This window comes from Cydia fagiglandana, chromosome 27 (genome assembly GCF_963556715.1).
Source record: "Cydia fagiglandana chromosome 27, ilCydFagi1.1, whole genome shotgun sequence".
In the NCBI taxonomy this organism is placed as follows: Eukaryota; Metazoa; Arthropoda; class Insecta; order Lepidoptera; family Tortricidae; genus Cydia; species Cydia fagiglandana.
Window position 1 is genome coordinate 4,925,576 of NC_085958.1, and position 25,625 is coordinate 4,951,200.

The 25,625-nt window shown below is 36.0% G+C and overlaps 1 protein-coding gene across 3 annotated transcripts in view; it reads right to left on the reverse strand.

The window, feature by feature from the left end:
- The window catches only part of LOC134677867 (fatty acyl-CoA reductase wat-like), a 51,938-nt gene that overhangs the window by 21,150 nt on the left and 5,163 nt on the right, over nucleotides 1–25,625 (reverse strand). For all 3 annotated transcript variants that reach the window (XM_063536292.1, XM_063536291.1, XM_063536293.1), the window contains exons 2-9: nucleotides 23,748–24,009; nucleotides 5,970–6,085; nucleotides 5,285–5,407; nucleotides 4,838–5,022; nucleotides 3,736–3,819; nucleotides 3,050–3,159; nucleotides 2,114–2,199; nucleotides 1,320–1,435 (exon numbers count right to left, since the gene is read on the reverse strand). In XM_063536292.1, coding sequence (XP_063392362.1) covers nucleotides 1,320–1,435; nucleotides 2,114–2,199; nucleotides 3,050–3,159; nucleotides 3,736–3,819; nucleotides 4,838–5,022; nucleotides 5,285–5,407; nucleotides 5,970–6,085; nucleotides 23,748–24,009 — 1,082 coding nt within the window. The remainder of the gene's footprint in view (nucleotides 1–1,319; nucleotides 1,436–2,113; nucleotides 2,200–3,049; nucleotides 3,160–3,735; nucleotides 3,820–4,837; nucleotides 5,023–5,284; nucleotides 5,408–5,969; nucleotides 6,086–23,747; nucleotides 24,010–25,625) is intronic.

Consider the following 25,625-nt stretch of genomic DNA (forward strand, 5'->3'; position numbering starts at 1 on the left):
CCGAATCGGGCCCTTAGACTTGTTCACATGAATGTAACACGAGCAAACTCAAACTCAATGTAATTCAAAGAATAAAAGAAAAACGAAAACGGGAAGTTGTATTGCATTACCTTATTAGCACATCATCACGCATCTAGTTTTAGGCAAATCGTGGAAATATAATATATATTTACAAGTACCTACACTAAGATAACAATAAACACTTAGTTGCGAACCAATCAAAACATTATTAAATCTGACCGTCGCAATTGAAATTCATCGTATAGGTAATAAAGTAAATAGGTATTTAATAGAAAGCAACACTCAACCTTAGGTATTGGAAATTATAGTTACCTACCTTTGTAGTGTAAAACTTGTAACTGTTGTTTTTATTTTTGTCAAAACAGCTCAGACAAGCATACGTTTTAACGTATGCATGCACTCGTTTCGTAGTATATTTCTCACATTAAACAAGTTTGAGATCACGAAGTCAGAACGACTCTTATGATGTTATTAAATTACATTATTTTATTATTTCGTTTACATCCCTAGTTGTATTAAGCTATCATTATTTAAGTGTGAGCACGAACCTCACACTTTAAAAAAAAATGACTAGTCAAAATAAGTGGTCAACAAAAACAATGATTATCATTTAATTGTTATGTGTCATTATTGTATTCATTGTGCCAAGGCCGATTAATTAACTTTTGCAGGCGGGATAAACGAGTGATTTGTAAAAATACTCGCCCATCCTCACTTCTGAGATATAAGGATCTAATCATTTTATTAAAACAACGGTATGTGTAATCAAAATACATTTATTTGGCACAATGAATATAACCTCTCTGAACTTGACTAACCACAATTCAGACACATACTATAATTATTATCTCGGGTTCTCACAAAACAAAACGAACTGACCTGCTCACAATTCAAATACCTTACCATTTTTAATATTGATCGACCGTCATCGTCGAACGTCACCCCACGACTGACTACGAATGATCGTTCAATATTCAAGATGGAGGGATCGATCACGTGACCATTCACGTGATCGATCATTACAAATACTTTTTAAAGTATAGTCACTTAACTTATTTAATCTATAAAAATGTATTATAAGTACTAAAAATCTATATAAACCACACAGTATCCTAACACATGCATATGCATAGCGGCATATTGGAAGTACATTGTGCAAAATAGGCGCAGATATTTATGATTTTTTTGCTTGATTGATGACAAACTTTAAATGAATCTCGAAGACTACGAAAAATGGTAAGCCAAAGTACGTATTTTCATACTTAGATAAACAAATAAAATTATCAATCTCTACTTACTTTTCTCTAAAGTTCTTGGCGGTGTGCCAAGTGGCGGCCAGTAGGGAGTTAACTACGTAGTCTACGGGCACCAGGTCCACCTGCTTATCTGTGTCCATGTACATTGTGCGGAGAACCTGAAATACAGGAGGTTATACAGTATGTTTCTGACCATGGCGCTTTAAATCCAGGGCTTGATTTTACTCGCTAAACTGAGCTACTTTTACTATGGGACCAACCCTAAAGTCGGGGAAATTTTATTGGCTTTTCCATAGAAAACGTCGACATCTGATCAGCCAAAATGTATGAAAAAGTAAAAAAAAAAATCGGGATTCCGGGGTTGGTGCCATAATAAAAGTAGCTCAGTTTAGCGAGTAGAATCGAACCCTGGATTTAAAGCCCCATGGTCAGACACAACCTGTATGATATCAGACCGGGCGGCCTTAGCCAAGGTGACAATCGCTTGGGCTTCGCCATCGAATCGCTTTGTGTCTATCGCTCTTCCATATTAGTGTGACAGTTGCGTTTCGTTCACTACGGAGTGACAGCGATTGGCATGTTGTCTACGGGGCCAGTAGCGGATTAGCCTACTGGACCTAGGGTGGCCAGATATTAGGGGCGGCAGCCTATATGATGGGTGCTGAGAAAGAGGCGGCCATTGCTTACTACAGGGCCTGGGGCCTAGGATAGCCAAGACTGCAAAACACCAAAAGTTGGTGTGAGCTGCATGTACCTGTAGCGACGTGACGAAATCGCAGAGTGAGCCACGCCTGGTCTGGTTTTGAAAGAGGTAGTAAAAAAAGAGCACTACGTACCCCACAGCCGATTCCAACCATGAGACCAGAGGGCCCATAGACGCTGTCAGTCCAGCCCCGCACAGGTTCTTCATACGTTGATACCACTGCAAAATAATTGACCGAATAGTTAGCGAAGGTCTCCGTGTTAAGGATGACTCATGCTAGTCCGGGTCGGAGCTTCCGGCGCTTCGTTTTCTATGGAAAGCACCACGTGACCACCGATCAGTCGTCATAGAAAATGAATTGTCGGACGCCTCGGTCCGGGCACGGCCCGGTCTAGCGTGAGTCATCCTTTAACTTGGGCAAAATGCTTTCGTATTTCCGGATGTGACAAAGAACTAGACTACAAGTCGCAATTCTGAACCGATTCTCATAAAATTTTGTGAGCATGTTTGGTAGTTAGAATTTTTCTGTCGTTTCGTTTTTGGAAACAGTTCAAAATAGCAGAGATTGACATGAAGGACTTAAGTCGCCGACGATAGTCAAGGACGATACTCCATGGCCTAGAGGCAAACTCTGCCTCTGTCCTCAGAAAAATTACAATAGTAGTAGGTACATAAACGAGAATCTGATGAAATTATGGAGGTTTAAGAAATCTAGACCTATCGAGTCAGCTATTTTGTTTTATTCTTTTCAATGCTAATTGATTGGAAGAAAAAGATTCGAGCCCTACACTCCAGCAGGGGGTAACAGGATGGAAAGAAGAATGCTAATTGGATCTCAGAAATAATTAGGTACGGACAAGTCGATTAAGTAACAATTTCTGGGATCAGCCTGTTGTTCAGAAAGCAAAGGTCCATAATCGAATTGAGGCCCGGTACAGACGGACTGCACCCCGACTGCAACTTGTATGGGAATAACTGCACGCAAACTGCAACGTAGGGTTGCAGTCCGTCTGTATCTGCCCTCAGGTGTTTTGTTTATTTTACAACTCTTATTTCAGCTAGAACTCACCTATCGACGGCCTGACGATGCAGATAGGCATGCCTTCCCCGTATTTACGCACGGCCTCTTCAGCGACGGCTTTTGTGAAGCAGTAGGTGTTGGGGTACTTGCCGAGAAGCCTGTAAAGATAGAGGTTGTTGGGGTTTTCATTTCTCATGCTCTGAAAGTGGGTCGTTATTGTTCTAAAAAACCAGTCAAGTGCGACTCGGACTCGCTTCAAAAGGTTCCGTACATAAGTCCGACTCACGCTTGACTGCACATTTGTAATAGGTTTTCCTGTCATCTATAGGTATAGTACTATTTTGTGTATTTTTTCAAAATTGTAGACCCAGATAAGAGGGGGGGGGGAATGGTCGGATAGACAGACGCACGAGTGATCCTATAAGGGTTCCGTTTTTTCCTTTTGAGGTAAAAAGTGTGCAGAAAATGATACATTTCCGTTCGGCACGTACTTTCTAAGTAGGTTTTTTTTCTTTTTTTACGATAATCAATTAAAATTATGGTTTTTAATGGATTAAAAGTAGAGTGTTCAACTCGGGTGCCTATCATCCCCATGTCATGTCATGTCATGTGGGTGCCACACCCATCCCATGGGTGGGGGTGGGTGGGTTGGTTAAACCAAGGGATGAAATAACCAAGTTGTGTCTTAGTTTTAATCTTTGTTTGCTAAATGAATCGTGAATGAATTTGCTTACTTAGGTGTGATATCTTCGAGTAGAATTTCATCAATCTGCGCGATTGCTTCTAACGCTTCCACGGACATGGGGGGCTCGTAGAATCTGAAAAAAAAAAAATGTTTTTTTAGGTGTAATAAACTAAAAGCCTCACCCATACATGCCCACACCCAGACTTTCTCGCTCCTAAATCTTTTCTCAGTAGCGAGGCATCTTTAGAATTCGCTTAGTCTTATACCTACACTAGCGACTCGCCTCGGCTACGCACGGGTTAACAAATTATACACCTACTTCCTCAACAATCACTCTATTGATAGGTGAAAACCGCATGAAAATCTGTTCAGTAGTTTTTGAGTTTATCGAGAACATACAAACAAACACACAGCGGGGGCGGGTATCTAAATTGCATGCCCAATAACAAAGTACAAAATTTTACACCTCATTATAGTGCGTAACTTTCAAGCAGAGCCCGATGGCTAATCCTATTGTCTATTGTTAAGTAAAACCGCACGTGCTACTTACTTGCAAAAAAGGGTCTTCATTATTCTATTTGGCACCTGACCGCGGGCTAGTCCAACGCTCAAAAAAACCAGTCTAGGTGTGCTCTCCGATAACGCGACCTTGTTACGCATCTCGAAGACACATTTTAGACTGGTTATGTAGCGTTCGACTCACTGGCACTCAGTAACCGATGTACTGGGTTGCCGGCGAGTTGAACGGACCACACACATCGTAACAAAATTAGTTCATTTTGAATCTTATTGCAATTTCCATAGGAGCTGTAATTCAATTCCCAGGTAAAGTGAACGAACGATTTTTATGCAGGTGGTTGTGGCACGTGGCACGAGCGGTTTTACTTAACAATAGAAATAGGATTAGCCATCGGGCTCTGTTTGAAAGCTACGCACTATACATATTTAAATATTTCTAATTATAAAAAATGAAATAAAATGAATAAATTAGAAATATAAAACTGAGACTCCACAGTCAAACTAAATGTAGTTTTGTGGAGCATTGTATGTAATAATAAAGTTGTAACTTCTAGTATGATAAATAACTAAAAAATAATAATTGGTAAATAGTTAGTTCAAAAATTCACAAGATGGCGCTGAAATCAACTCACCTCTCCTCCACACACTTGACGTGTGTATGTGAGAACGCAGTCGAAATGTGTGTCAGTGCCTTCAAGTTCTTACACTCCTTAGCTAGTGCGATGACTTCCCTCGCACCCCGCACATTGATATTGGTTGCTATTGACAATTTCTCATCGAATTTTACAGTGGCTGCGGCGTTGATTATTATCGTCGCCTGTGGATAGATGGCGTGATTATTAGTTTTGTAGCGACATCTAGTGGTAACAATGAAGAACTAATATTATTGTAGAACAAAGTAAAAACAACATCTTTCTAGATGTTCTCTGCGTATGCTAGGTATGTAAATATTGACCGTAGGTACATGTGTGCCATGTTTGTGCAAAAATAGCGTGGTCAGTCTATAGAACTTAGACGTTTAATGTAAAATATCACTTTTCACAACCGAAAACAATGGTCTATATTTATCTCTTTCTTACCTTGCTGATAATTGTCTTCCTGTCTTCTTCACTGATGCCGAGCCCTGGCAGCTCCATGTCACCGACGATGGGGATGACCTTGAAAATACCTTTGGGGTTCTCTTGGTGGGCTCTCTGGAACAGCTGCATTGAACAAATTGTGCAAAATAAGTTTTTGGCAAAAATTTCATTTTTGGGACAAGCTTTTATCGCTGATTGACTTTTCTTTCCACGGGCAACATTAGTTGCCAAGTCATATCAGTACCTACTTCAAGCACAGAATAAATAATAGTACTAAGTACAGAAGACTCACTCTCTAACAAAACGCGTCTGTCACGATCAGCACAGATATGGCCGCTAGATGGCGACAGCGCCACGCGCGGCTTATGGCAAACCCCAAAATTGGGGCCGAACGGATGTACTTTTAGCTACCTGTAGCAAAGCGACGAAATCGCGGAGTGAGATGCGCCTGCTTCAAGTAGCAGTAGTAGTACTGTCAAGTGACAATAGATGGAGCACAGACCGGAAAGCCGTATGTTGTTGAGCATTAGACTGAGTATTAAAGTATGTACTGATAATTCCGCTACTCGATGCTAGATGTCGACTATGAGAATATCAGTCTTTTTGGTACCAAAACTGATGGAGTGAGCAATCTTGTCTTATTATATTTCTCTATGGTAAAGCTTGTAAAATAGGGCTAACTTACAAAATCGTCCAGCATTTCATTGAGTCTAGTTTTTGGGTCTTTCCCCTTCTTGCTCCGGATCAGCACATAGATGTTTTCGATGTCTGGACACGAGCGCAGGAGCTTTTCAATTGTAACTGTAACAAAGAAGAATTTGATATCAGGGGGCTGATTTTTGAATTTCGGTCGCTCGATTTCGTCACTCGAAAATCTGTGGAAAACGACGAAATGCTGATTTTTGAAATACGAGCGATCTAAATTTGGAATCTATTGGTATTGACCACTCGATTTCAATTCTATTAGTAGAATTTAAATGCCTAGTGGTGGAGATATTATTTAACAAAATACACGAAATCGAGTGGTCGAATTTCAAAAATCGGCCTCCAGCTCCATCTAATGACGGATAGCAACATAAACTGTTATTGGCTTTCATACGCTACAAGCCTCTATTAGCTATTCATTATTTTTCTTTATCAGTCATTTTGATTTAAGTATTAGCAAAGAGAATTTAGAATAAATAGGTGTATTGTCGAAGTAAATTTTGTAGTCACAGTGAATTTACTGCCATCACTCGAGAATATGGCGCCATACCTTTGGCCTATACTCGAGTAAATGGCGACACCATTTGATATTTAACAATTTTAACACATATCAGTGAAAGAACAAGGATCATAGTCAAATGGCGTTCTAAAAGTTTTAATCCTGTGTCGAAAGATGGCAGTGAATTGGCTGTGACTAAAAAAATTCTTTAACAATACCTACGCCTCTATGCTAAATTCTAACTCTTTTTTTTTAAGAAGAAAGACATTTATTTCTTTGGTGTGTAAGCTGTGCGAGTGCAAATTCATAAATATCTAAAACCCCTTGAACTCTCCCCTCTATTTATCCACATTCGAGTTTTCATTTCACCTGTTTGTAAACTTTCTATATTAATTTAAAGCCCAATTAGGACTATTTGGGACCGTTACGTTTACCTAATCAGGTTTTTTTGGCAAATGCAGAATTATAGAGTTAAACCAAGATAAGCCTGCAACGATTTTGATAGCACACGCAGTGCAAGTGTTATTTATGCATCATCATGCAGAAGTTTGACGTATAAATGCACTGCGTGTGTCATAATCGTTGCAGACTTATCTTGGTTTAACTCTAGTTTGGCAAGCCATTTCCGTCGGTAGAATAAATGGTGCCAAATTTTAAAAATATAGTGCTGGGACAGTCTTCCATACAAAATTTGAACTTCGCGCTTTTTTTCTACTGACAGAGTGAGTTTGCCAGTGTATTTAAGTAAAACTTTTTTGTTACGTTTTTAATCATCTGGGTTTATCACAAGTGGTAAGGGGTCATCCATTAATTACATCACACGTTTAGGGGGAGGGAGGGGGTCAAGAAAATGTGACATATTGTGACATGGGGGAGGGGGGAGACACAAACTTTGTGACGTCACTTTAACTTCATCAGTAACCGAAAATGTATTTAAATTATTTTATTCGCTGTACATTTAAATAACAAGTTTTTAAAACGATAATCGTTTTTATTTGTTTAATTTTCTTTCCTAAGCAGTTTTGGGTTATAAAATTACTAATATTTATATCGTCAAAAATATTGACCCCTAAGTAAGTTTTTTTTTCAATTTGTATCATTTGTGTGAGTCAATCGGTCCTCGCTAGAAATACGGGCAGCCGGTTGCTCTTTGTCGGATAGAAGCTATATGCGATGTGTGTAGAAGCCATATTACAGATTTGTTGGGGCAGGTCCCCGCAGCGAATACGGGTGGCCTTTTCCTAAGTTTCCAGGTCTTCGCCGGGATTGGCGGTTTCATGGTGTAAGCAGGCCTATGGAACTCGCCGCGCGAACTCGGATTAATACCTACGAATCCGCTCGCGTTCACGGTAGACAAGCAAGCCAGTTGGTTGCCACACGCGCTAACGTACGCACGCGCGCGGTCGAATATTAGTGTAGTAAACGAAGCAAGTTGTTGTATGGAGACCCATGCATTAATTTCTCAGTCGATGAAATTTTGCTTGGTTATTGTATAGTATGAGCCGAAACTAACATATAAATATCCAAAAAAAAAACCACTCTTAAGTTAGGTATTTATACGTAAAAATACAAATCTGTTTATATATTGAACCGAGTAATTCCTCCGTCCAAAATTATTTTACCAAATAAGTTATTTGTATCAGTATGTGATACTAGAAAAAAATCTAAAACTTTTGTCAAACATGAGAATATTTTTTTTACGATAATTCCTTTTTGGCGCTCATTTTCATCGGAAAATTGCTCTGCCATTTTTTCCTTCTTATATGATCTTAGAATATAATTTGGCGTAGTGGGTAATAAAACCCAAAAAAAAATGCATACCCAAGTTTATGTATTTTAGAGCTATAAAAAACTGAGAGTGGAAAATTTCTCAGCCTGATTTCTTTTTAAATATATACTAAGTAGTCACGTATATATTTCATCATCATCATCATCATCTCAGCCATAAGACGTCCACTGCTGAACATAGGCCTCCCCCTTGGACCTCCATTCGTACCGGTTGGAAGCCACCCGCATCCAGCGTCCACACGTATATACTTAAATCCAAAATATCCAAAAGAACTGTCATCCCTTGTACACCCCGCTCCCTATACACTGCTCCCGATATGTTTAGTTTTGAATACGCTCGTTATTTTTTTGGATGTTTTTATAGTTGAATGGAAAGAAAACTGTGAACTTAATTCAATAAATAAAATGGATAGAGAAATTTTCCACAGCGTATAGTTACAAAAAAAAAAAGTATAGTTACATGGTAAATTTTTTAGATTTTCAATTTGTATGTATAAATCGGCAATAAAATGGCATTCCAGTGAAAAAATTAGACTGAGCAATTTTCCGGTCCAAGCCACGCCAAAAAATTATATTTTGTTAATATTGGTATTTCTGCGGGGATTTTTTTTGATATTTCATATATTGTTGCAATACGTTACATAAACATGTCCGGAGAAGAAAGTTTAAACGGAGCAATTTTCCGTAAAAAGATATTAACGATTTAAGACTTTAGGTATTTACTTAAATACTATTATTATTATTCTTTGGAAATTTATACAATACTTTTTATTTATTGATACTTTATCATACTGTTAAGCTTTTTCTGGCTGAGGAATTACTGCGGGGTCCACTACCTTTATTTACTACACTATATGCCTGTGAGATCATTCTTACGAAGGAAATGTCATCGCAGCGAAAAAAAAATTACACAGCTTGTACTCGTACTTAGTGTTTATGGCTGCAAAAATACCAAATTAAATAATAAATTATCGATTTTTGCTCTTGCGAAAAATGAGGAAAAAAGTAAACCTATCGTTATTTTTACGATAGTTAAAAGCTACGAAATTTCTGTAAAGATGTAATGTTTCTAATGACACATTTAAAGTTATATGTAATTATGTATACTTACCTATCTAAGTATCTATTTGAAACAAGTAGGTTAACTTTTAAGTTCTTTTGGTACTGTCATGTTTATTTTAACGAAAGTATTCCTACTGGGTTCATTACGCGGTTTATAAAACGGCGTAAACACCGCGGTTACTGCAGGGACATATGACCTTTTAAAATGTTTCGCAGACACTTCGAAATAAAACATAAACGGAATACCTATTACAATTATTGTAATTATTCCACAGCTGAACAGCTCGAAATGTAATGTAGGTATTTATTTTTAAGACCATTTCTAAGCGTCGACAACCCTAGCGTTGTGCCGGTGCGCGCGGTGCGGGGAGCGGCGCGTCGAAGGTCATTCCATTGTATTCTTGCATAGGCATCAAAACTGTAGGTATTTGCGTTTTCTTTGAGAGATAAGTATCTGTTCGTAAGAACTATTATATAATCTGTGGTGTAAGTCAGGTAAGGTAAGGTCTTATTTTAGTGGTAAGTAAGTATTATTCAAAGTAGTTTAGTTTTTTGAAACGCCCCACGTGCATGTGACACCCTTGGAAATAGGTACCTACTATAATGATCCGTAGGCTAAGTGAAACCTTACCATCAGACTGGTGGCACGCTTGGTACGCCATCGTCTTAGACGTCTTGGTATAAAAAAAGGTGTTTTCAACATGTTTTTCTACTAATATAATATCCCCCGAATGACGGGACGGCATAACAACAGCGAAAAGCAGATCATAGTGATAAATAAGTAAGGATAGAGTGCTAACTCCATACAAAACGCGGGCGATTTCGTAGTCGACATTCATCAGTAACGCTACTTGACACTAGATGTCACAAGTATCGTGACTGACGAAAAGTGTATTGTTCAACAATTTACTACTAATAAATATTACAAGCAGATTCTGCCTCTGCTTAGCATAAGGAGCTAAAAATAGAGTCCCGGCTAATTCGGTTATAATATTAGCTCAAAATAGTTGGGCATTATACTTATTGTTCGTCGCGACATCTAGTGTCGAGTAGCGGTACTGATAATTCCACTACTTGTCGATAGATGTAGACTACGCAATAACTCGCGTTTTGTGAAGAAAACTGATGCTTAGGATAAATGTTTTTTATTTTTTTTTAGAACGCCATATGGGTTTAACTTATGTTCTTTCACTAATATGTGTTAAAATTGTTCAATATCAAACAGTGTCGCCAACGCCATCTATCCGACTATAGGCCAAAGGTGTGGCGCCATCTATTCGAGAATAACTTTTTCTTGATTTCCGAGGCATGTGTTTTCCTTAGAATTTACTTATCTTATACGGAGTTACATATATCTTTGGTAGGAAGTTTCTTTTCTGTACGGTAGTAGTCGTACTATTACTTATTCTGTGATACTATCCATTTCCTAAGAGTTACTGCTACTCGTCATTAGATGTCGTTGCATGTTGGGGTCGTAAAATAAAACAATTCTGGGTTTAAATAAATTATTTATTGAAACTTACAGACTACGTACTTAACTCAAACAATCACCCAGCTAATAAATAAAATTAAATACACTTTGGCTAAAGTCTGTGTTGTAAAGAAAGAGTCAGTTAAAAGTTAAAACAATTGTATTTTTAATACATATTTGTAAACGTAACGTAATATATACATGCGTAATACGTACACGTAATACATAACTTTTTAACGATCATACAATATATTTTCTGATAATTTATAACATTTTGTAATCAAAGAGTTTATCAAAATCTAAAGGAACTATAAAAAAGCCTAAAGGACCACTTTTTCTACCACTCTGCTCGCCTTTAGACTGATGCGGCCATCTGAAAATATAAACATAGATATAGTATTTATATAGACTCTTTGTAGTATTTCGAATTATTTAGTCACTAAACTGTGCACTAGATGGAGCTCTACTATAGCTAAAGAGAGAATATTTAAAAAAAATTGCCGTTGAAATGTACATTTTGAACTTTCAAGATTTATACATCTTGAAAGTTCGAAATGTATAAATCTTGAAAGTTCAAAATGTAGATTTCAACGGAATTTTATTAAATATTTCATTTTATAAAAGGAAAACGAATGGGAAAATTATTTCAAAGAGGAGAGAGAAACAGTTTTCTAGTTCTAGTACACAAAGGAAAAACAAAACAACTGTGATATAACTATGAAAAAAAGTAACGCGTTTTTGAAGCAGGTAAGATAAATTGAAGAATTATTGCAAGTTAAAATATTTTATCGAAAGGTAGAATAAGACCAAGAAAAGTCTGCAGAGATTTTGACAGCACACGCTGTGCAGGTGTTATTATCCACTTGCACTGCGTGTGCTGTCAAAATCTCTGCAGACTTTTCTTGGTCTGACTCTTTCTTAAAAATAATTGTCATGCTCTGTCCAACCAACCAACCAAAAACACAACAATCTTCAAGGAATATCATAAAAAAGTAGACTTACCCTTATCAGATGCTTTAATTATGGAAGCAAAACACGGCAGAACACACTTTAAAGCATAAAACACACGTAAAGCATAAAGCAAAACACAATGTCAAACCATGCAACCTATGTTTACATATTGGCTGTGTGCTCGACAGCAGCGCCTGTCTGGCGGCTATGAGATTGACAGATATCAAATACACATAGGTATTGAACAATTAACTACGCCCATAAAAAAGTTCGCCTTTTGGTTCAGGCAAAGACATATGTAACTTCGTATCAGGTAAATGTATGTACCTACCTACCATACGAAAAATCAATCCAAAATTAAGTACCGTAAAACGGGGTGAGTAGGTTTCGCGGGGAGAGTTGGGTTATGAATGGGGAAAGAAGGTTTGAAAGGGGGGTGAGAAGGGATTTTAAGGCTACTGCTACAAAAATAATGTATTGAAATTTAAAATGGGGCTATAGTAATACGCATAATAAAAAAAAATCAATCCAACAATCTTCCAAAATCACTTTTGTATGAAAAACCCTCTCACCCCAAATACGAGGCACTACGGGGTGAGGTGGGTTTTCCTCTTTATCATCAAAGTTATAAAATGGAACTACCCAAAATAAAATACAAACGTCCGAACCTCTTATTATATACACCATTCAGTTTTCACATGTAAAAATAAAATTTTATCGAGGTTTGAAAGTCAAATTTCACCCAACTCACCCCATTTTACGGTAAATACCTACTACAAATTAACAAGTAAATAGGTCAGTATAACTAGAACAACTATAAATCTCTAATGCTAAGTATTGCATTGCACTAAGTATGCTAGATAAATCATAGCAACTGCAACACAGTACAGAGATGGTCGGATAAGTATTGCTCAGTAGCTTGTTAAGACTATTGCACACTGCGCAAGGCTCGTACTCATACACATTCTATAGAACATATTTAATTACACAAACGGGTCTACCGCGATATAGTTTCATTGTTTTTACCTTTAATTCCGACGTTTCACGCACGTTACCCACGTACAAAATGCGAGTTTAAAGTGTTACATTCTATAGTAAATGGGTATGCTTAAATGCATAGATCGCTAAAGTGAACGAATCTAAAGCTAATTTTTATGCTGCACATACATACTGCTGTATTCGAACTTCAAGATATTCACAAGAGACGACACGTACTAGATCCATTCTTGATACGTTATAGTTTAGATATCAACTAATTCTCTTTTGCAGCGCAATTCGGGCAACCAATGTCACTTTTACGTTAGATAGAGTAAGATATCTATTAAATGTGAATTGGATCTCTAAGCCATATCCAAGTAACAATTTGTGGTACTATAGCAGTCGATAGAACGTTTCCTAAATACCACTTAAGGTCCTATAAAAGACCTATGAAGGTTGTATAAAGCCAAAATGGCGCATCTTATGTGCCATTCAGTGATATAGTAGACCTGTAGCAGTGTCAGTCGTGACGTTTTAGGTCTATAAAAGTGATATAATGCATGACTCTTGTTCTAATTTGTTGTCAGAAACGCCATTATAGTGTTAATTTATACTATAGTAGCATTTGAGATTCCATTATAGTGCTTGTTTTATACTATAGTAGTATTTGAAATTCTATTATAGTGCTTTTTTATACTATTGTAGAATTTATAGTTCCTTTACTACACAATTTGCTATCAAGTTTTCCATCAACTGTTGTGTGTGGTTTTGTTGTGTGTTTACTTCACAAAAACGGTAAGTACTAAGTAAAATGGTGACAAGTAAAGACTTTATATTAATATGCGTCATTTAGATGTCGAATAATTCGGTCCTTAGCGCAAAAAGTATATGGGACGGAAGTTTTACCGTTAGAATAGTATTAGGTTAATGAGGAATTTTAAATGCCCCCTCGATTTATTTATGATTTAAAAAAAATAATTTAATAAAATATTATGATATTCACCATAGTTACTACTATACAGCCAAGAAGTAAATCCGACGCTTTTATAGGCTAACTATAGAACTTACGACAAAATATTCACCGCCATCATGATTAAAATTAGGGTTCCAAAAGAATTTTGCTGTGACCCAGTTACACCAACAAACTCTTTAGAAAGACGTAGGATTTTTTTAAAATTAAGATGTAGTTATTACTGTTGTGTTCTTTTTCAGTGTTATTGGTAAAAAAATGTGCTAATAATGGATGGCGATAAATATCAAAACCGTCACGATTATATGCTTGTATTAAATCATTGATGATAAATCTGAACTACAATCACTAATATCACTGGGGTCTTTTTTTATCAATTCATTAATATAAAAATATTTTGTACGGAACCACATTATGTGGTTTAGGCCTGAACTTATATAAGCAAGATATAAGTAGCCATTACAGATCAAATTTATCATTTACAAGTAGTCGGTTTCTACCATTATGTATCTAAATCGGTTTATAAAAGACATAAAAACTCAGCTATAACGCTGTTGTCTTTTAAAAGAAAAAGAAAAACCACTATACAACAGTTTTGTGATATAAAAGAGTCATTGTGACGTTTACAGCGATGAGATATAATAGGGATTTAAAAACTACGAAAGCGCTTTTTAATGCTATAAAAATATGTCCCAAAAACGCTATTACAGAGCAAAACAGTTGTATAATAGTGTTCATATGACTACTAAAGTATTATGTACTATAGCAGTGATCTCTAAAGCCACTATATCCTGAAATCGTTGTATAGATGGGTTTTTGTCACTGTTAAAACACAAAACTATAGCGGCTAGCAGGGAATCTTAATAGCGCAAACTACTAAAGTATTATGTACTATAGCAGTGATCTCTAAAGCCACTATATCCTAAAATCGTTGTATAGTTGAGTTTTTGTCACTGTTAAAACACAAAACTATAGCGGCTTGCAGGGAACCTTAATAGCAGAGATGTGACTTATTTGAAATACTTGTATTTAAAATGCAAATACAAAATGCAAAATACCTATTTTATATTTTGTATTTAAATACCTTTTGAAGAAAACTATTTTGTATTTTATTTGAAATAGTTTTTGGGACCTATTTTCTATTTTCAAAATACAAAATACTTTATAGTAGGTAGATAATGTAGGTAGGAATTAAAATCTCTTCTGATGTTACAATCCTGGCAACTCTCTCATTCTTTTAACATGGAACTGTTGAATCTGTTTAGTAACGTCGCACATGACCACAAGGTCCACAAGCGTAGCGAGTGGTTAAAAAAGTGGAATCTTGAGTGTTGCGAGGGCTTCAAGAAACGAGAGGAGAACAAACTTTTCTGCCCTGGTGAAACACAAACGAGACGTTTTCATCACACTAACGAGAGGCATTATACTAGCTGTAAAACATTACAAATTAATACTTTAAAAGTTGGCCGTTAAAAACCATCATCCGTACCTACATCCTACCGGTTAATATGAGCAAACAACTAGAAATTTGCACTTTAGATAGAGGATTGATTTCAAAGAAAAAAAGAGTCTTTTCAACTCGGAAATTCCGAGTAATACTTTTTAATTCAGACTAGGTATTCACTACTCAGAGTACCTTTTATCGCAAAGTATTTGTATTTTTAAAAAGTATTTTGAAAATACCTATTTCGTATTTTGTATTTAAATACAAATTCAAAAACTATTTTGTATTTTGCATTTGAAATAGTATTATCAAGGAAGTATTTGTATTTTGTATTTAAATACTTTTTATAAAGTATTTTTCATATCTCTGCTTAATAGCGCAAACTACTAAAGTATTATGTACTATAGCAGTGATCTCTAAAGTCACTATATCCTAAAATTGTTGTACAGTTGGATTTTCGTCACTGTTAAAACACAAAACTATAGCGGCTTCCAGGGAACCTTAATAGCGCAAACTACTAAAGTATTATGTACTATAGCAGTGATCTTTAAAGCTACTATATCCTAAAATCGTTGTATAGTTGGGTTTTTGTCACTGTTAAAACACAAAACTATAGCGACTTGCAGGGAACCTTAATAGCGCAAACTACAAAGTATTATGTACTATAGCAGTGATCTCTAAAGCCACTATATCCTAAAATCGTAGTATAGTTGGGTTTTTGTCACTGTTAAAACACAAAACTATAGCGGCTTGCATGGAACTTTAATAGAGCAAACTACTAAAGTATTATGTACTATAGCAGTGATCTCTAAAGCCACTATATCCTAAAATCGTTGTATAGTTGGGTTTTTGTCACTGTTAAAACACAAAACTATAGTGGCTTGCAGAGGACCCTTAATAGTGCAAATTTGTTCCATAAAAGTGATTCCAAAGACTATTATACAGTAATATTGCTCTATAGTGGTTATATTTGAACGTGTCATAGTACACGCCTATAACGGCTCTATAAAATGATGATGTAAACCTTTACATCAATTGTTTATAAAATATATTAGCTGTATAAGCCTATAGAGCAAAAAGGTGTTGCCAAACGCTTTTATACAACAGGTGGTCACCTCTGGAACCTTAATACGACGTCTATACAAGCTTTTAGCGATAAAAACTAAAATTATAGGACTAAAATGTTACTTGATCCTGTGGAAATCGTTCAAGAGTATTTCCAGAATCGCGCAAATGTCATATTTGACAGGTTAGATCTTAAACATATCGTTATCGTATCGTGGTGATGTCTAATAGATGTGTATTTCAAAATCCGAACCGGGCCCGTAATATAGAGGGCTATTGTCATAGTAAATGCGTATCATGGTGTGTACATATTTTTGGCATCGTTTCCGCGTCAATATTTAATACTTTGACTGTACATAACTACGTTTTAATCATCGACTATGTAAAAAATTACTTTACAATTTTAAGTTTACATGTCTACTCAGCGCTTGAAACTAAATTTTGCTACTAAAATCTTTATTTCTAGATTTTGCCACCAGCACTAAATAACTTTGTCACATGTTTGCCACTGCACATTCTATTCTGGATTTTATGACGTACATTTTATGATTCAATTTTGTTTAACTTTAGGAGTATACTTCGTTCATTTTGGTTTTTAAGTGCCTGTGTAAATAACTCAAGCATTATTACCGTCAATTTGACTTTGAAATGAATTGGACCTGTGACTTCGTGATTGTGTTAATGTAAATAGATCGATCAGACATAAATACACAACACGTAGATATTCAACCGACTCAAGCAAAAATACAAAATTAATAGAGCGATAAAGATGACGAAGCGAAGGCACGATCGTATAATAAAACGAAGCAGGCAATCTCCAGTTTTTCGAGATAGATAAATATATGTAGATAGAGTTAGACCAAGAAAAGTCTGCAGAGATTTTGTTATTTATACATCATAATTTCCTAGAAATTAGACGTTTAAAATAACACCTGGGGTCCGATTTTTGAATTTCGACCACTCGATTTCGTGTATTTCGTTAAATAATATCTCCAATACGCGGCACTTAAATTCTACTAATAGAGTTGAAATCGAGTGGTTAATACGACTATTATTCCAAATTTCGATCGCTTGTTTTTCAAAAATAACTGATTTGCAAGACCGAAGTGATCCCATAAGTGTTCCGTAAACAAAGTTTTGTACGGAACACTAAAAATTAGCATTTCGCCGTTTTCCACCGACTTTTGAGCGATCGAAATTCAAAAATCGGCCCCCTATACTGCGCGTGCTGTCAAAATCTCTGCAGACTTTTCTTGGTCTAACTCTATTGATTGCATAATATACATTTTATACGAGATAAATAAATATAGCTGGTCAAGCTAATCTTGTCAGTAAAAAAAGGCGGCAAATTTGAAAAATGTAGGCGTGAAGGGATATCCTCTCATAGAAAATTTTAAATTCGCGCGTTTTTCTACTGACAAGATCTGCTTGACCAAGTATATATATTAATTGCATGGTTATTTATTTAATGAGTCAAATTTTAAGAGAGGGTAGTTGTTATTTTAAGAATTTACAGCATTAGCAAATACGTCACTATTTGGGGCATTATTTATGAAAAGGGACCATATTGTCGATGGCACTTACGCCGCACAGCGTTGTATTTATATCGGAGCATCGTTAATAATGGCGTAAGCGCCATCGACAATATGGTCCCTTTTCATAGATAATGTCACATTTGGCATAAAATACTCGTAATGGTGACCGCGAATCAAACGAGAATGCGGCCAAGATTAAAAATCACCTGATTAGCATAACGTGTTTCGCCATATTTACTAAAATTCTGTCCCGATTTGCTTGATCGCAGTTTTCGGACAAATATTTGATTAAAACTATAATTAGCCACTTTTAAAAACCTCGCAAATCTTACAGAAAAAATAATTTACCTATTAATTATCGAATAAATAATAATCGGTGTCAACAAAATAACCGACTTCACAAATAGACAACAGACATTAAGTCTTACTTGCTTATAAACGACACAAAAAAGGAGCGTTTGATTAGTAATTGTATAAAAATTAATTAAATACCCAATAAAACCCCAAAGGAATAGGGAATATTAGGCAAAGCTCTGCGTAGGTGGCACCTTTGTGGCACATACAGTAAACAAACCACATTGACACATATAAACATAACATAATAATCATAAGATCTTTTTGTACACACAAAGAATGATTATATTATAGTATCACGTCAGCTGCGTTGTACCTTGATGTTTGATTTCGCTGATTGACGTCATTCGATACCGGGGTTTCACCGCTAGTGGCTTTAAAAAAATAAAAAACCTAATGGAGAATTTCGGACCTTCATACTCGTACGATACAAAAAACCTACGAGTAAAAAGGCGTTTTTAGAGTTCCGCAGGCCAAATGGCCAAAACGGACTATTTATGAAAAGGGACCATATTGTCGATGGCGCTTACGCCGCACAGCGTTGTATTTATATCGGAGCATCGTTAATAATGGCGTAAGCGCCATCGACACTATGGTCCCTTTTCATAGATAATGTCACATTTGGCATAAAATACTCGTAATGGTGACCGCGAATCAAACGAGAATGCGGCCAAGATTAAAAATCACCTGATTAGCATAACGTGTTTCGCCATATTTACTAAAATTCTGTCCCGATTTGCTTGACCGCAGTTTTCGGACAAATATTTGATTAAAACTATAATTAGCCACTTTTAAAAAACCTCGCAAATCTTACAGAAAAATTAATTTACCTATTAATTATCGAATAAATAATAATCGGTGTAAACAAAATAACCGACTTCACAAAATATTAATAGACAACAGACATTAAGTCTTACTTGCTTATAAACGACACAAACAAGGAGCGTTTGATTAGTATTTGTATAAAAATTAATTAAATACCCAATAAAACCCCAAAGGAATAGGGAATATTAGGCAAAGCTCTGCATAGGTGGCGCCTTTGTGGCACATACAGTTAAACAAACCACATTGACACATAAACATAACATAATAATCATAAGATCTTTTTGTACACACAAAGCAATGATACTATATAAGTATCACGTCAGCTGTGTTGTACCTTGATGTTTGATTTCGCTGATTGACGTCATTCGATACCGGGGTTTCACCGCTAGTGGCTTTAAAAAAATAAAAAACCTAATGGAGAATTTCGGACCTTCATACTCGTACGATACAAAAAACCTACGAGTAAAAAGGCGTTTTTAGAGTTCCGCAGGCCAAATGGCCAAAACGGACTATTTATGAAAAGGGACCATATTGTCGATGGCGCTTACGCCGCACAGCGTTGTATTTATATCGGAGCATCGTTAATAATGGCGTAAGCGCCATCGACACTATGGTCCCTTTTCATAGATAATGTCACATTTGGCATAAAATACTCGTAATGGTGACCGCGAATCAAACGAGAATGCGGCCAAGATTAAAAATCACCTGATTAGCATAACGTGTTTCGCCATATTTACTAAAATTCTGTCCCGATTTGCTTGACCGCAGTTTTCGGACAAATATTTGATTAAAACTATAATTAGCCACTTTTAAAAAACCTCGCAAATCTTACAGAAAAATTAATTTACCTATTAATTATCGAATAAATAATAATCGGTGTAAACAAAATAACCGACTTCACAAAATATTAATAGACAACAGACATTAAGTCTTACTTGCTTATAAACGACACAAACAAGGAGCGTTTGATTAGTATTTGTATAAAAATTAATTAAATACCCAATAAAACCCCAAAGGAATAGGGAATATTAGGCAAAGCTCTGCATAGGTGGCGCCTTTGTGGCACATACAGTAAACAAACCACATTGACACATAAACATAACATAATAATCATAAGATCTTTTTGTACACACAAAGCAATGATACTATATAAGTATCACGTCAGCTGTGTTGTACCTTGATGTTTGATTTCGCTGATTGACGTCATTCGATACCGGGGTTTCACCGCTAGTGGCTTTAAAAAAATAAAAAACCTAATGGAGAATTTCGGACCTTCATACTCGTACGATACAAAAAACCTACGAGTAAAAAGGCGTTTTTAGAGTTCCGCAGGCCAAATGGCCAAAACGGACTATTTATGAAAAGGGACCATATTGTCGATGGCGCTTACGCCGCACAGCGTTGTATTTATATCGGAGCATCGTTAATAATGGCGTAAGCGCCATCGACACTATGGTCCCTTTTCATAGATAATGTCACATTTGGCATAAAATACTCGTAATGGTGACCGCGAATCAAACGAGAATGCGGCCAAGATTAAAAATCACCTGATTAGCATAACGTGTTTCGCCATATTTACTAAAATTCTGTCCCGATTTGCTTGACCGCAGTTTTCGGACAAATATTTGATTAAAACTATAATTAGCCACTTTTAAAAAACCTCGCAAATCTTACAGAAAAATTAATTTACCTATTAATTATCGAATAAATAATAATCGGTGTAAACAAAATAACCGACTTCACAAAATATTAATAGACAACAGACATTAAGTCTTACTTGCTTATAAACGACACAAACAAGGAGCGTTTGATTAGTATTTGTATAAAAATTAATTAAATACCCAATAAAACCCCAAAGGAATAGGGAATATTAGGCAAAGCTCTGCATAGGTGGCGCCTTTGTGGCACATACAGTAAACAAACCACATTGACACATAAACATAACATAATAATCATAAGATCTTTTTGTACACACAAAGCAATGATACTATATAAGTATCACGTCAGCTGTGTTGTACCTTGATGTTTGATTTCGCTGATTGACGTCATTCGATACCGGGGTTTCACCGCTAGTGGCTTTAAAAAAATAAAAAACCTAATGGAGAATTTCGGACCTTCATACTCGTACGATACAAAAAACCTACGAGTAAAAAGGCGTTTTTAGAGTTCCGCAGGCCAAATGGCCAAAACGGAACAATTATCTATTATTTATTTATTACCTATCTGTTTTGTGCGTATGTTACAGCCAGCTTACTCAAAAAATGTAAGTTATATGTGAGGTCCCACGGGTAAAGGTACCTTATGGCGGTTGGCGCTTACGCTATTATTAACGCCGCCCCAATATTATTGCGGCGCTAGGCGACGTAAGCGCCAGCCGCCATAAGGTACCTTTTGCCGTGGAACGTCACATATTTGAATGAGATTATGTATTTTGTATGTCATTCTTTAATTTAGAAGTAAAACTAAAAAAAACTGTATTTTTAGGGGATTGCTAATATGCTAATTAAAAGTAAAGAATATTTAAAAGTAGAGAGTGTTCAATTTATAAGACGTTATCACGTCAAAAAATCGGTATTAGTTATAACTACCTAACGTTTTAAATTATTTTTGCATAAATAATGAATTTATAAAACAGTTACAATGGTAAAATATATGTCATAAACCGATACAACCTTATAATACATGCGTAATCATGACATAGCAAGTTTTGCCATAAGCAGATTTTATTAGAATACTACGAGCAGAGACGAGTACAAAATAAGAACTGTCAAACGTTATATTTTTACTGCCACATCTTAATCTGACGGGAGTGTAGCATAGTTTAAATAAATTGCAGTTGAATAGACAAATTTATATCCAATGCTATCCATATCCAATGGACCTTAATTGGCCATGCTTGAAATGTCCTATAACGATTCTTTGAAGTCATTAACGATTAAGTTTTAACACCAACAAAAAATATTAGTAGAACTCATAGTGTTCACAAAATTCACATTCACAAAATAACTGAACTTAAGTAGTAAAAAAAAATTTACTCAATATCCTAAAACCGATTTTGCATAATATCAGGTATAACCTTTAGTTCGCTAGTTCCATTATTTGTGTCCTTGCCTAAGTAGGTAGTAACAAAATATACTTAAATAATTATTATGGTTTGGGCGAAAATTACCAAATTCGAAATAGGTTCAATCCTGGCTTTTCCAGTTTCTTATTTGGTCAGCTTCTGAGTAGATCATGTTTTTATTAGGTTGGATTCAGAGTGACAGCCGTATTCGAACAATGAGATACGTCAAATACTACATATTCTAACGATATGGATTGGATATGTCAGTGTCAAACAAATATCAAAAGTGACGTTTTTCGTCGATTTTGACGAAAAGCCACGTCAATTTTGACACTAACATATCCAATCCATATCGTTGCAATATCTAGTATTTGACTTATTTCATTGTTCGAATACGGCTGCAGTTTCTAAACATGTCTCACACTATCGGTTATCCTTATTATTTATTTATCTTTGTATTGACCATGTTCATTAGTGTCGTTGCCCTTGGTTCATCATTAGTTTTTTCTTCAATGACAAACAATAATATCTATCAAAATATCCGCCATACTTTTTACTGTTAAACCTAGATGACCTTAGAGATTAACAGGAAAAACCATCTAAGTATTCAAATATGAACCTAAAAGTCTAAATATAAGATTCAAATTGTAAAAACTGTTAAATTATGTTTATTAATCTAACATACCGTTGTTTTTGTGAACATTATTGTTGCGCTATAAGGTATATTTATATTTAAAATGCTGTAGGTATAGGTATGCACGTCTTTATGTAGGTACGCAAAGTCAATAGGTAATAGGTACGTGCAATTTATTACGTTATTAAAAAAAACCGGCCAAGTGCGAGTTGTTTCAATTGTCTATGACGGTTCATGAGTTACATTACATCCTGGTGACAGACAGCCAAGAGGATTTAAAATTAGTATATAGTTGTGTTATTTTTTTATAATAGTGTGTAGGTAATTATCTCGTTATGATGATTTCGATGGGATTACCAAGTTTTCAGGTTTCCTCACAATGCAGACTTATCAGCCGGCCTAGCCAAGGTTACAATCGCTATCGCTTCGACAACGAAAAGCATTATGTCTCTCTATCACTCTTCCATATTGGTGTGACAGTGACAGTTGCGTTTCGATCGCTACGAAGCGTAAGCGATTGGCGTCTTGGCTACGCGGCCTGATATTTTTCGTAATTACTAAACGCAAATAAAAAAGTGGTATTTTAGCTAGGTACCTATTAGTTGTTTATTTTTAAAATATTATTTTTTTGCGGTCAATAAAGTATTGTAACAAACTGTCTCCAGTTTGGCGAAACTTTTGTACATGTAACCTAGCCATAAGTATATTTTTAAATAAATAAATTAAAATTAAATAATACTATTTCAAAACTGAAGCAATCGTTTTGTAAAATTTATTGACCCCCTTTTGTATTTTTGATCGTTCTACATTTTTTTTTATAGTAAACTGCCCGGCGATTGGCCCATAAATGGTGACGTTCCACGGCAAAAGGTACCTTTTGGCGACTGGCGCTTACCTCGCATAGAGCCGCAATAATATTGGAGCGGCGTTAATAATAGCGTAAGCGCCAACCTCCGTAAGGCACCTTTACCCGTGGGACGTCACAATTAAGTTTTACACTGACATCATGTATCATAAACTAGGATTCATCCACATAACGACACAAAAAAATCGAAATTTTGTGTGATGTAATTAATGGATGACCCCTATATAAATAAAACACCATGCAAAGCACTCACCTTTCCCCAAAAACCCGCTGCCACCAGTCAAAAACACACTCTGCCCCTTATAAAAATTCTGCATCTCCGTCCTAGGCGCTATACCCTTCGTGAGCCTCCTCCTCTCCTCCTCCTTAGCGTCTACTCGGTCCTCCTCCGCGTAGTAGTTGTCCAGCTGGTTGGCGGAGACGAACTCGTGGTCCTCCGAGTAGTCGAGAATGGGGGCGGTAGGGTTCATGGCGGAGTTTTCTACGTCGGCTATGCGCACGGAGTTTTCTAGTTCCTGTGGATAAAAATAAATAAATAAATTATTTATTCAGAATAAATTATTTTACAACTTCTCTTCTTCTGTCAAACTGCAGGACAACTCCCTTAAAACGTAGATGGATGGGTAGAGTTAGCTTGGGATTGTCAGTAAAGGGGCCCACTGATTAACAGTCCGCCGGACGGTATCGGCCTGTCAGTTAGAACAAAATTTGGACAGTTCCGAACAACTGACAGGCCGATACCGGCCGGCGGACTGTTAATCAGTGGGCCCCTTTAAATAACGCGTCATCTAGGTATAAATAATAACGTACCTACGCGTCTGTGTATTTACTTTAATACATTTGCTAATTATCTAGTATATACCGGGTGTGGCCTGTAACTTGAGCAAATAATTAAAACATAGATTGTACCTACTCCTCAAACGGTGACACTTGTGTTCAACAACTTTTAAAAGTTATGAAGTATTTAGACTTCCTATTTTTCATACAAAATAAATATTATCTTCAATGGACGCCATCGCCACGACATATCATTGTGATTGGCGTTGCTTGTCACGCCTTAAACATAACACAAATCGCAACACATTGCGTCTTGAAATAAACTTTAAAGTGTATTAAAAATCAAACCACAAGTTATTTTAAAAAGTCGCTGAGTTGGTCAGTATGAGGAGTACAGCCTACAGTTAATTTTTTTGCTCATATTACAGGCCACACCCGGTATAACTAGCGTGACATACTTACCTAATTAATTAGTATTTAAGTTAATTACTCTGACAATATATTTCTGCTTAAAATTCTGCTAGTCAGGTATAAATAACGCGTCACCTGTCACTAGATATAAATAATAACATACGATTCATCTGTTTTATTTACCTTCATACTTTTGCTAATTAGGTAGGTTTACATATGTGACGTTCCACGGGAAAAGGTACCTTATGGCGGCTGGCGCTTACGTTGCATAGCGCCGTAATAATATTGGAGCGGCGTTAATAATAGCGTAAGCGCCAAACGCCATAAGGTACCTTTACCCGTGGGACGTCACATACTTATAACAAGTGTGACATACTTAAATACTAATAATAATCCGGTTAACAATATTACGAGCAGCAAAAAGCGCACATTTATAAATTATTTACACTTTAACACGTTTTTAGTCGCAATTCTGAATTAGCGCTATTTCATTATTCATTACACCTGCAAATTGAAATAACTTTTTATTTATTTATTTAGTTCAAGGAATTCTTACAACTATTTTAAACGATACATCATTATAAATGAGTAGGTACGTCTAAGCTCGATGTCGTCGTGATTAATCTCGAAAGTCTGGAAACACCCGATCTCGATTCAGATTTTTCGCGCAAAATCTCGAAACACCTATACCTATTTGATTAAAAAATTTCAAAATATCCCTTGTCGCTGAAAAGAACACGGGCTAGGCCCTGACACTTAAAATCGTGCTTTATCCATTAAAGCGACCCTGAGACTGTCAAATTCACGTCATACCTTTGACCACAATTATTGACCTTCTACAACCCCAACTGAAATGATTGTTAAATTTGTTAATCATAATTACGTGGTTGAAGACGATTTTTTGTGTTAATTAACATTTCTTATTCTTAAATTTGATTGACGC